Below are 14,010 nucleotides of genomic sequence, written 5' to 3'. Positions count from 1 at the left end.
TTGAGGTAGTATTTTATGAAAATGGCGCTATATAAATTATCAAAATTTGTTATTATTATTCTCCTATGAAGCAGTTTTGTGATGCGCTTTTAGGTAGTAGAGCTGGGCTTGAGATTCCAGGTCGGCAAGTTGCCGGACAACGGGAAGCAATTGGGAAACATGATCCTGTAAAAACAAATATTCATTATTTTATTAAAATTAAACACTTGAATATACCACTTTAATGAGTTTTATTTATATTTACGACTAGTTTCGAAAACGACAGATGTTTTCATCTTCTGGTACAAATTAAAACTAACGAAAAAAAATATATTTAGGTGTATATATAGGTTAATAAATATAGGGAGGGGGGTTAAGGTATAAGATTTTTTGTAAAAGGAAAACTTTGCTGGGATATCGTACATTTTCTGGGCATTCCGAAAACATGCAAAGCTGAAAATTGACAATTTTTGATGTAGCAACATGTCTTGATGCATTCCACATCACTTTTCTCCACCTACGGTTTTTAAAAATGATGTGGAATGCATAGAAACGAATGTCCCAATAGATTTTAAGAAATAGTGGTTTTCACCAAGTAAAACTTAAATTAAAAATATAAAATACAATATCTATTCAAATACATATAATTCAATAGATAATTTTCCAATTTAGGATGGAGTACCAAGAAATTCCCCATATAGTGAAGTATTGAAATATACAATACCTTGTAACCGCTCCCCGTATTCAGTTTCTTTTCTCCGTACGTAACTTTCCCGTCGAATTCATTGCAAGGGACTTTTATATCTTTGCCAACTTGCTGGATGGTCACATTGAGATGTTCTTCAATTTCACCCAAATACTGGAAGAAAAACATAAACAAGTTATTTATTTGGGAATTATGCAACTTATATATAAAAAATATATCGTACTGGAGGTCCCAGGTTCGATTCCCAGGGGGAGGTCAAATAAATATAAGTGACTTTTTCACTCTTATATTTATTTAATATTACCCTGGACTGGTACCTGAAGCGGAGGGCTGATCACCTTTCCTTCATGTGTTAGCGATCAAGATAACACTGCGTTTATATGATGCAGTGCCCTATGCACCATTGGGGTGCGGGTAAGGGTTTGAATGAATAAATAAAAAATATTTAGATTGGCAATAATGAATGCCAATCTACCCATTGCAACACAAAGCCGGCGATTCGCCAGTTTGTCTTTGAAGTGAGTTTTTTACATTAAAACTGAATGACAATAACTTTCACAACTTTGAACTGATACACTCTTCCAAAACTACCTGGGGATGAGCCATAATGATCTAGCTTGCCAACAAAACAAAAAATACGCTTTTAAATTTTATCACAAAAAATTATGCTTTACGTAGCATGTATAAGACGGAAGATATTGTGAGGTGGGGACGACAACGAAGGCGATACTGGAATGAGCATATAAACAGAGTTTCAGAAGACAGACTTCCACGTATCGCCCTTCAAAGAAACCCTGAAGGACGCAGACCTCAAAAAAGGTAAAGAGATAGCTGGGAGTCAACATCCCAAGAGCGACAGACGGAGGCACAAACAGATCCTTAGGATCATCATAAAGAAGAAGAAGAAGAATACATTTTGCCATTTTTATTTTGTGTGCAATTTAGTTTTAACCCTTTCCGGTCTTCCAAAATAAAATAAAAAATCTAGGTAGACATTCCAAACGGATTTTTTTTGTCTTCTACTCCACATACTGTTGTAATAGATAGGAGTGACAAAAATATAAGCTTGGAATTTAAATAAATAAAACTAATGATGAAAAAAATGTTGAATAACCACATATACCACATGGGACCTAAGAGCAAAAAATCAATGTCAATAGTAATAAAACAATGTTGTCAAAATTATATAGTTGTATGAACTAATTATGTCACCTTTATTAGTGGTGCAATGGGTTAGTGGTCAATGCAATGAAGTGATTAGTATCACAAAGTAGAAGCTCCACCAGGATTAGCTTAAAATTGAGAGTCTTTTAAATTCAGCCACCTCACAGCTGGGTCAAGAAAAGTGAAGTAAATGAAACTTACGGCAGGCTCGTTGTACCACATACAGCATCCCTTGACTGTCGTCAGTTGAGTGTTGGAGCAGCTCTTGCCTCTTGAAGAACACCATTCACCGTGGTACCAGACCTGAGGATGAAATCAAGAAACACGTGCTGTTATCAAAATCTTGTGAGCGTTTCTGCTTCATCAGCTTCCAACCCATTCAGGTTTCAAAACACGTGAGTTTTTTGTCACACACATCGTAGTCATACAGGAGAAAGTGGCCAAGTGCATTGTTTTACAAAAACGTGATCATTGACTATTTGATATCTTACTAGCTTAATAGTACAACATTTTGAGTGTGTCCAAATACTTGTTCACAAAATCTGGATTCTCTCCAATTACAGGAGTTATTTTCATATTATTTTTTGACATCTCATCAAAGATGAAGAAGAATATGGGCAAATAAAAAGAAATCTGGGCAATATTTACATCTCACCAATTTTGTTTGGAAGTTCTATAAATGTGAACAAATTTTGAAACATTCTTCTTGAATCACTAGAACTTCATTAGAGACATCTATTGGTGAGATGAAAAGAACCTTTTTATTGAGCAGAAACTCTTTTATTAGTATGTGAGGTCCGAATCCTGGATTATAATCACACACATGAGAAACGCCAGAAAATATCATTTTTATTACTTAAGCTAATAATTTGACCAGATAATTTATTTACATGTAAGAATATTTGTGTTTTTATTATTCAGAAAAATACTTTCGGTTCTCGGTTTCGGTTTCGGTTCGGGTTAAAAATAATGCGGTTCATTATAAGAAATAGGTATCAAATAGTGGTAGAGTGGGTTGGAACCGATATCCGTGTGATCTGATCAAAGCAATGGTTTAAGAGAATGACAAGTAGAAAACATACCTTCTCTGGAACGGTTGCCACAAGGCTGATGGCAAGTCCCATCCTTTCTGCTCTGCCGACACGCCCGATCCGGTGCACATAGTTTGCTTTCTCATCCGGCAATGTCACGTTGATGACTTGAAAAGAATAGAAAATAGTCAGATATACCACAACTTAAGATAGCATAAAACTCAATATATATAAAAAAAAAAAAAAACATTTTAAAATTATATTATTAATTCTTTGTTGTTGGGCAGTTTTTTCATCAACCCTGACCCTAATTTACTTAGACAGCCTGCCGATCGACCGTCAGTATACTAATCACAAGTAACCGCAAAACCCAATTCCCATCTGTAAAATATTTTTTGGCATCTAACGCGCTCTACCAAAACTAAGCAAATAGAACGCTTATAAGCATCTCTTTTCCCTACCAACAGTATGTAAAAGACGCTTTTAAGCGTTTCCCGCAAACGATGTATCAATATATATATATATATATATATATATATATATATATATATATATATATATATATATATATTTGGAAAAAGACATTCTAACGTAAGAAATGTCCATTTCATTTAGAATCATGGGTGTCTTTTTCCAATATGAAAATGTTGACGATTTAGAAACCATTTTTGGAATAAAGAGTTTATTTTTTTGCATTGTGGCCCTTTGGTATTTAACCAGCGATGGGTTTAATATCGATTTCCCGGGTTCGATTCCCAGGGGGGGTCAAATAAATAAAAGTGATTTTTTACCCTAATATTTATTCAATATTACCCTGGACCGGTACCTGAAGCGGAGGGCTGACCACCTTTCCTATATGTGTTAACGATCAAGATAACATTACATTTATATGATGCAGTGCCCTATGCACTATTGAGGTGCGGATAAGGGTTAGAAGAAGAAGAATATGTGTTTTATATCATCCCGAACTGGTAATTGACTGGTACGGTACTGATGACCTTGCCTTTGCATAATTGATGGTCAAGGTAACACTGCGTCGAAACTTTAAGATGCCCTATGCATCAGATGGAATAGGGGTCCATTTGGCTTACTAAATGGCAGTCCCGTGATGTCGAGTCCGCGGGCGGCGACGTCGGTGCAGATCAGGAACCTCGCGGCCTGGTCCTTGAAGGCCTGCAGGTTGGCCTTCCTCTCGTGGGGCTTCCTGTCTCCGTGCAGACAGACGCAAGTGTACTGCTTCCCGCACTGCACGAGATAGCGCTCCAGATTGTCGCAGTCTACTTTGGTTCGGCAGAATATCAACGCCCTGAAAAAATAAGGATATAAAAATATATTTCGTGCCTACTTATTCAATAATAAAGCACCTACATATAAATATTAAAGCACCTATGCATAAATAGTAAAGTACCTACACATAAATAATATAAATTAGGATTTTATTTTTCCAATAGCTGGCAATACTACTGCGTCTATTTTTTCTGTTAGGTTGTAATCCTTAATATGTATTGCCAAAACAATTAATACCATATTATTAATCAGTCTTGATAAGGAAGTGGTTAGCTTCGAAACCGATAGACATTATAATTATGTTATAATAAAATATTTATACCGATTTTAAAACAAAGTCACACATTAATTTTAAAATGGAAAATCACAAAGTAAGTGCTTCAACTATAAATTATAACTTATTTTTCAGTCACCAATTCTTCAGATAATTTTACCAAATCATATTTTGACAGTTTGCAAATTTTGTCATAATCTTTTTATGTAACAAATATTTTTATTATTTTTATTTGATATGAATTGATTGTGTAATTTTGAAAACGCAGTCATGGTTAAAGAAAATAACATATGTTGTCTTAAAAGAATTTGTATGCTGAAATTTAGGAAGTCTTGTTCAATGATCATTCATTGAAGTAAAATGTAAAATCTAAGTTAGATTACGTAAAAATAGGGTCCAACAAATTTCTTAATATCAAAAAGCTATTTTGATATTTGAAATTTATACTTGAATGAAGATTTGTCAGCATAAATAAAATTTAATTACAACAGATTAAATGTGAGATTTTTTGAATATTTTGTATTTTTAAATCTAGTCTACCTGTCCATTTTGTGTTCATCGATGGCACGCCTGCAGTACTCCCCTTTCAAAATCTTGACAGCCTCGGAGAGACACTCCGCACTGTTTACCCCCGGCCGTACATTGTCTCTAGCGTGGACTCCATCCGTTATGATGTGACTGAAAAAGAAAAGAAAATGTGTAAAAGCTGTGTAATAATCTTTTGAAAAACATACATGTGCTTATGACAAATGAAGATGGAGGAAACTCATTGTGACAGTATGAATTCATCGATAGAAACAATGATTGGACCTTTGTTTTTATCCCTTTAACTGTTTTTAACTCTTTAGAGCATTGTTCCGCCGCGTGTGTGCCGCGGCACACTGGCGTACTGTGGTGATTAGTTGGTGTGCCGCGGAAAAAAGTCTAGTTTTGTGAAGATATTAAAAAAACTTTGCTATGATATTATATGTTTTCGCATAATATTTTGATAATAAATCAAAATTAAATAAACTTTGTTTTTATTTTCTTTATTGCCTCTGAAATTTCTTAATTTATGTGTATCTTGAACAGAAAAAAGTATGCGGAGCACTGCTTTAGATCACGGTGGAATTAAAAAGGTCCCACTTTTTTGATAAACAAACATGATGGTATATATAAATATATGCTGCACTGCAGCAAATGACTTGCTGCACAAAGGTTTATACTCATATAATACTATCTCCAACCAATCTTAACAGTTAACTACATTCACTTAAAAGCGTCGCATGCATACTTCGCGAAGCCAGCTGTCTTCAATTTGTCAGTGCACAATTGTTTATTTGTAAAGCTTTTAATTTAATAAAAAAAAGTGCAACTCTTGGCTTTTTTTCTGTCTCAAATTCTGTGCCTCAAAGAGTTAAGTGCCAGGAGGTATTATTCGGCTGTCCAAAATCAAAACACAGTAAGGGACATTTTTTGTAGTAGGTTTTTTTGCATTTTTGGACTAAGTAGATTCTACTTAGTCCAAAAACGCAAAAAAAAAACGTAATACAAAAAAATGTCCCTTACTGTGTTTTAAGTTTGGACAGCCGTATTATTAAGCTAGGTATTATTAATACATATAACCTACCGGGAGGTAGGTCATATTAATATGCCGCAGTTTACATTCAAAATATTCCAAATATGTGAATAATGCACACTTCATAATGCGTCAGTGCTGTACGACAAACTAGAAACTGTGTCAGGTTGTGGTCCCGTGGTTAGTGTCGCGGACTCTTAAGTCAGAGTTTCTCGGTTCGAACTCCTATACCGCAATTTGATACCTATTTCTAATAATGAGCCGCTTAGGCACTCAGAAATAGTATGAAATTGAAATATTTGTGTAAATAATAAAAACACAAATATTTCTCTTTTTTTAATAAATAAAAAAAAGACGAAACTTTAAAATGTATATACAGGATTGAAAAAGAATTACACAAAAAAATTGAAAAACTGATACGGCAAACCATGCATGGCACCTTTATGGCGTCACTCCATTGCTAAGGGTTAATGACAGCATTATTGTCAGAAGAATTAAAAAATAAAAACACTTGTACTTACTTGCGAAGAGTTTCCCATGAACGATCCTTCTGCGGGTCAACCATGACCACACAATGGTGAACTGTTTCCGGAACGGCATCTTCCCCCTTCAGGTCCACCCATGTAGGGAAATGCATCAGCTTCTCCTATAGACACAATTAAAAAAAAACAAAATGAAATTAAGTATAGTAAATAAGACAATACTTTTTTGGTTGAGTTTAAAAAAAGTCTGATTGGGCATGGAAGATTACAATTTGGCATGAAGCAGTGTTATTTCAGATATTTAATTTAATTAATGCACATATTTTATTATGTATACATGTATATGTTCGCCTCCGTAGTGTAATGGTCAGCAAGCTCGGCTACTGTTCTGGAGGTCCCGGGTTCAATCCCAAATTCTAGGGGGGGTCAAATAAATATAAATGATTTTTTCACTCTAATATTTATTCAGTATTACCCTGGACTGGTACCTGAAGCGGAGGGCTGATCACCTTTCCTTCATGTGTTAACGATCAAGATAACACTGCGTTTATATGATGCAGTGCCCTATGCACCATTGGAGTGCGGATAAGGGTTTGAAGAAGAATTTTTGGAAGGTAGCCTGGAGGAGAAGAGAGGGAGAGGAAGATCCCCACACGATGGACCGATTAAGTTAAGGCAGCAGCAGGCACCTCGGTGGTTGGAGCGCTACGTGCAGCGCAGTCAAGGGATAACTGGAGAAGAGTCATTGCTCCCGCAAGGGTCACAACCCTCAGTAGTGAGGAATAAGACAGAGAAGAAGGAATAATAAATAAAACTATTTTTAAAGAATTCAAACATTTTTACTTACGGCCATTTTTTTGACTTGGAAATTGTGCAGCGTAGCGGAGCACACAATCATCTGTAGGCGACGACCATCCGAGGTGATCTTGGGAATCTGGCGGTGAAGCCTCTCGATCATGTCCGTGTAACCCTGAGTCAACAGTCCGTCGGCTTCATCCAGCACAAAGAATCGGCAGTGGGTGAGGCTAAGGTATCCTGTATGGGAAATTATTTAATTTTTTTATAAATACATATAATAAATTTGAACACTTCTGTAATCCGATCGCCCACTCATCATTCCCGCTTTTTACTTTTTACTTGTCATTTAATAAATCTGGACCAATTAAATATTTGGTTACTTCAAAAAGTTGAATAAATACAAAATTTTGACTGTAGCCAAATACTTGTTCACAAAATCTGGATTATCTCCAACAAGTATTTGGACACACTCAAAATGTTGTAAATAAATCATATGGTCAAATTAAAAGCTTAAATAATAAAAAAGAAAATGATATTTTACTTCTAGGATTCGGACTTCACATACTAATAAAAGAGTTTCTGCTCAATAAAAAGCTTCTCTTCATCTCACTAATAGACGTCTCTAGTGAAGTTCTAGTGATTCAAGAACAAGTTTCCAAATTGGTTCATTTATATATAGAACTTCCAAGAATTTGAGAAGTGTGGTTGTCAATAATGGGTACAATTGGTGAATGTTACACGTGTGTAAAGTGATCACTTAAACTAGCCTATGACGGTCGTCTGCCCCGTAAATGCCCAGACTTCCATATTCTTCTATATCTTTGATGAAATGTCAAAAAATAATATGCCCTTCTGAGAATTCATGTGGAAGTTAAAACGCACTCCATATGTGTTTTAAGATAACCTATCCCCACATTTACAAAACATATTTGTTTTATTTGATAAAAATACCCTACAGATTCTCTGTACTGTAATCCGAACGCTCCACTAGTCCGAACAGAGGGCAAATTTCCGGCGTTCGGATTATAGAGGTCCTGCTGTAGTTAGTTAGAATATAGCCCACCTGCTTGTATGAGGTCCTCCATCCTCCCCGGAGTGCCGACGACAATGTCCACCCCCGAGTGGAGCTCGGCGATCTGCTCCTTGACGTTCACTCCTCCGATGACCAGCAGCTCCCGGACCGTCGGCGAGGTCAGGTGCCTCTTGAACTTCACTATCTGGTTGAAGGTCTGTTCCGCCAATTCGCGGGACGGCTGAAGAGGCATATATAAAAGTGTTATATAAGAAAAAATCCCTATAACGTTGAGATAGGAACTGCTTTATCCGAGGAAACGTTAAGGGGATTAATGTTTTTAAATAGTATAGTGTATATTTGTTCGTTCGAACCCTTATCTGCACCCCAATGGTGCAAAGGACACTGCATCATATAAACGCAGTGTTATCTTGATCATTAAGACAAGAAGGAAAGGTGATCAGCCCTCGGCTTCAGGTACCAGTCCAAGGTAATATTGAAGAAATATAAGAGTGAAAAAATCACTTATATTTATTAGACCCCCTCTGGGAATCGAACCCGGGACCTCCAGAATGGTAGCCGAGCGTGCTGACCATTACACTACGTGGACCACTACGCTGACCATTACATGAGGCGGACTGTATAGTGTAGTCTGTCAATAAAAGCAACCTTAAGGAATATTCATATTTTTCCCGTTTTGAAACATTTTTACATTTACATTTTAATCCTTAGTAGAACAGGTGGAAAAGTTCAAATATCTGGGTGTGGACCTGCGTGGTCAAACGGATCTACCATGTGAAGTGATGGATGAAGGCTGCAGTCATCTTAGGATGCCTGAAAAATTCTATATGGAAAAACCCTGACGAAAAACCCAGACTTCCATATTCTTCTTCATCTTTGATGAGATGTCAAAAAATAATATGAAAAACCCTGACATGAAGACCGGCAGCAAAATCAAAATATACAAAACTTGTGTGTGAGCAGACACTGTAGTCACATAAAACGTGCTTAGAGTTGAATTGAAGATTTTAAGAAGGATATCTGGCAAGAGTCTACGAGAGAGAATAAGGAACGCCAGGATAAGGGAAATACGCGAGATCAAAGATGTCGTTCGGTGGGGAAGGCAACGAAGGAGACAATGGTATGCGCATGTGATGAGAATGGGAGCAACCAGACACCCCCACATTGCACTGTAAGGCCAACCCCCCGGTACACAACTCCCGGGCAGACCACCAAAGAGAAGCTGGGAATCGACATCGCAGGAGGCTAATCGCCTTTAAAAACAGGCCTCAAGGCCTACACCAAGTAGAAGAAGATATGGTGTACAAAATACATATACATCACCGCTGCAGGCGGAAGATTTTAGCACTGTAAGGGAAAGGTTAAGTGCGTTACCTCGATAATGATTGCTTGCGGTGCATTATTGACAGGTTTGGATGAAACGCTGGAAACTGCTCCCACGGAGTTGTTCTTGGTGCATTCACTGCTGGCTTGGCATAAGGGAATATAGCCAGCGGGTGGAGGGTGCTAAAAGAAAAATACTACTAAATTAAAAACAGAAATGAATACCTAGTAAGAAAAATAATTAAAAGAAATAGGTACTGAATTAATTATTGACCTTCCCATCCCGGTCATATGTATTCACTACAACTCGACTTTTAAAATGAGAATATCAATATAAAATATAACAGATAGGGGATCAGAATTTTTGTTTTCCTCCGTAGTATAATTACGTATTACATGAAAGTATTTTAATATAAAGTTATTCATTTACAGCGACGGAAATAAATACACAATTTGTGAAAAAAACGCGGATAAAATCACCAATACACATACGTTTCTCAGTGTGTTCGAGCGTGGCGTGCTTTGTGTATACGCGCATGTCGTAACGTGTTTACTGCGCTAGAAGTGCACAGATCGTCTTGGGCGACGGTCGTGTCGCGAAGCCAGCTATTGCAGCAACTTGCAATGTTTTTTATTATTGTTTTTAGATAATTACCAGAGCTAACATTAGAAAATTGTTATATTTCAACATCAACTATGGTCAATAAAAGCAACATTTAGGAATATTCACATTTTTCCCATTTTTAAACCACATTTTCATATGGTATTCAAAATACATTTCACCGGTGCACGCGGAAGTTTTTAGCACCGTAAGGGAAAGGTTAATTATTAACCTAGCCGGCTCGAACAGGGGGATTCAAATCCTCAAAATATCAATTCTATAACTTGAGTATTATAAGAGCTACTTTCACAATTTTTTTTGTAAACTTAGAAATAATATTTGAAAATTGAAAGGAAGGGTTAGTGATATTTAAATAATAATACCTTGAAAGGCGTCGCTCCAAAGTTGAATGACATCTCAGCATTCTTCAACACAACTGCCGGAAAAAAGGTATCCTTTCTCAGCTGAGCATTCAATACAAAGGCAGTACCTAAATCCACACCATTTTTGGTGAATCTAATATCTCCAGTATCCAAGTTTAAAAGACAACCTAAAAAAGATGGAAATTGTTATACTAACTTACTTTTAACTTACTTTTGTCTGCCTCCGTAGTGTAATGGTCAGCACGCTCGGCTACCGTTCTGGAGGTCCCGGGTTCGATTCCCAGGGGGGTTCAAATAAATGTAAGTGATTTCTTCACTGTAATATTTATTCAATATTACCCTGGACTGGTACCTAAACCGGAGTGCTGATCACCCTTCCTTCATGTGTATACGATCAAGATAACACTGCGGTATATCACGCAGTGCCCTATGCACCATTTGGGTGCGGATAAGGTTTTTATTTTATTAACTTACTTTTACTACCTAAAAAGAGTGTTAATGCCATTGTTTACTCATTACAACAGTATGGCATTGTTGGATGGAGGAACATACAACAACGCATTGAACTCATCCAACAAAATTATTATTTTCAAAATTTCAAGTCCCTAAGGTTGAAGCCATTAAAAGAAAACATATCTTTTGAGATTCCAAAAGATTTTTGCAAAAACAAAATGCAACACCAAACAATTCCAACAAAACTACAAATATTTGGGAACCAAATATTATTATGTAAAAAAACATAAAAAAATAATACAAATAAAAAAGGCTTAATTAATTTATATAAAGATTATATACGGTTTTAGTTATTAGTCATTAATTAAGTACAAATAACAAATATTGAGTGTAAGTCCCTCTTCAAGCACAAGAGCTTAGTCTCTTATTTGGGAGAGGCACAGCGTAGTTAGTATATGATATGTTATGAGTACAAATTACTGAAATAAATTGTAATATTTCTTTGTAAGTATATTATTAAAAAAATAATTTTATTTTATTTATTGTTTCGACATTCGCTCTTTGGCGAGACATTGACAATATTAAATTGTAAATGAAAACACTTGTTTTTTACCACTTGAGTTTTACATTTATTTTCAACGACTAGTTTCGTAAACTACAGATGCTTCCATTTACAGGGTTGAATATAAACTTATCGCTCACTCCTTTCAACAATGTCATATTTCAAAAATCGACAAATTTCAGTTGTCCATGTTTTCGGCATGCCCAGAAAATGTACTTTATCCCAACAAAAGCGGCATATTTTAAACTTTTACCCCCTACAGGGCAGAAAGTGTTGTTTTTACATTTTGAAGAAAAGGTATTGTTTAATTATTTTTTGAAATATACAAAATATTTTTCAAATGGAGAAAAAACATTCAGGTTGTACCCAAAAAGATCTGTTGCACAGTAAAAAGTTCAATAAGTTGCTTGAAATTTATTTTTAATACATTTTATTATATTTTTAAACTTTAAAAACAATCTCCTGAAAAATCTAGTTTTTTGATATTTGACGTTGTTGAAAGGAGTGAGCGTTATATTATATTTCGGTTATATTAGCGTTATATTAAGTTTCAGATACCAGTCGTTAAAAATATATATAATACTCAAGCGGTAAAAAACAAGTGTTTTCATTTACAATTAAAATAAATTTATAATTCTGAATTAGCAGAATTGTAATAAAATAAAACCATATTTTTTTTAACATGATTCTTAAGAATTGATAACACAAGTTTATACCTATGACATCGTGCATTCCGAAAGCTTCCCCGTAATCATCAAATTGCTTAGCGTTTGATTTTTTTCCAGTCCCGCCGAATCCGAACCCAAAACGGTCCGTTCCGAGGTCGGAAGATGCCTAAAAAATGTGAAGAAATATTAAAATAATCCAAGTGCGACCAGCTGCACAACTTAAAGATATGTATTTTGTATATTCAAAGGATTGTTAGCTTTGCGGTATATTAATGTGTAAAGCAAGGGTGGCCAACCCGCGGCCCGCAGGCCGCATGCGGCCCGCTGGGTGTCTACTTGCGGCCCGCGGAGCATTTCACACATTTTTTCTTTGAGTGTACATAAAACCACCAAAAGAACATTCAATCGTGCGTAGTTCGTATCATATCCCATATATGGAAGTATCTCAACATCATGACAATTTCTTTTATGGTATATTCGTGTAAACAAACAATCACAACATTTTGCGATAGACTTTTAAATACACATTGATAAGCATCATTTTCCAACTCATTTATCTCAAAACTACTCCAGCGGGGGGGGGGGGGGATTAGTGGTTTTTTCAGTCTATGGACTGGTACTTGAAGAGGAGGGCTGATCACCTTTCCTTCATGTGTTAACGATTAAGATAACACTGCGTTTATATGATGCAGTGCCCTATGCACCATTGGGGTGCGGATAAGAGTTTAAGATTACTAAGGTGGAAACCTATAGTTGGAATTTTTATTTTTTTTGCATTTTATCCTATTATGTTATTTTTGTGAAATATTCTGTTGGTTTTCCAATAAGAAAAAAAAAATTAAATAAATTAATTAATAAAAAAGGAGAAATATGTATATTTTTTCAAATGTGGGGGACCTGACGGCACAACTAGAAGAAGAAATAAATATTGTGCAATTTAGGCTTACGGCTGCGGTGGACCACCCAACCCTGCATAGGCCTTCATCAGTTACAGTAGCTTCGTAGTAATAAGCTCCTTTTCCTGTAACTCCCTTAGTGCCCCTGCATCCGAACCACTGTTTGAAATCCCGCGACTGGCAGCGCAATCCATCCGGAGTAACAGCGAGAGCCTCTCCTCTATCGAAGAAACTGAGAGTCCAATTTGGCGCAGTCGCCTGGATTATCTTGCTCCCCTTTCCTTCGGCCAGGTCTTTGAGTGTCTCCCACACAATTTGCAGGATCGGGAGGCAGAAGGCGCCGGTTTTGCCGCTGCCCGTCTCGGCTGCCATCAGAACGTCGCCTCCGCCGAGTATGAGTGGGATAGCTTCGGCTTGAACGTCTGTTGGAAGCGTCCATTCCATTTCATCCACTGCTTTCCCTATTTCAGGAAGCACTCCGAACTCCTCGAAAGCGGTCATTTTGACAGTTTCCGATGATATTCAGCAAAAATACGACGCCGGCTGCGAACGAAACACAATTCGATAAATTCGAAGCCACGAGAAATGTCACAGCTGACGTTATGTTTGCGTTTGTCTATGATTTAGTGTTACTATATAAATAAATATTTAATCCCAATAATAAAAAAAAATCATTTTTCGTGTTTCATGAGAGATTTCGAATGGTGAATCGTGATATGGTGCTTTTAGTATGGTGCCAAAATGATAAGCTGAAGTAAAAACATGACAAATGATGTTGTAGAAACCGTTTAATTCGTAACTAAATTTTCAAC

General features: G+C 36.4%; 1 protein-coding gene across 1 annotated transcript; it reads right to left on the bottom strand.

Annotated features, from left to right (window-relative positions):
• Positions 1-13,794, bottom strand: Ddx1 (ATP-dependent RNA helicase Ddx1). The gene is made up of 13 exons (XM_088263942.1): positions 13,250-13,794; positions 12,351-12,468; positions 10,620-10,786; positions 9,687-9,818; positions 8,343-8,532; positions 7,329-7,516; positions 6,521-6,645; positions 4,982-5,119; positions 3,972-4,186; positions 2,932-3,047; positions 2,051-2,152; positions 704-838; positions 1-165 (listed from the first exon to the last, which is right to left on the bottom strand). Exons 1-13 carry the CDS (start codon positions 13,697-13,699, stop codon positions 64-66), a joined length of 2,178 nt encoding a protein of 725 aa, XP_088120068.1. The 5' UTR covers positions 13,700-13,794; the 3' UTR covers positions 1-63.
• Between the last annotated feature and the right edge of the window lie 216 nt (positions 13,795-14,010).

The sequence above is a fragment of the Brachycentrus maculatus genome, unplaced genomic scaffold (genome assembly GCF_059751285.1).
Source record: "Brachycentrus maculatus isolate JH-2025_06_01 unplaced genomic scaffold, ASM5975128v1 h1tg000210l, whole genome shotgun sequence".
Classification (NCBI taxonomy): domain Eukaryota; kingdom Metazoa; phylum Arthropoda; class Insecta; order Trichoptera; family Brachycentridae; genus Brachycentrus; species Brachycentrus maculatus.
This window is presented reverse-complemented; position numbering and strand designations above follow the sequence as displayed.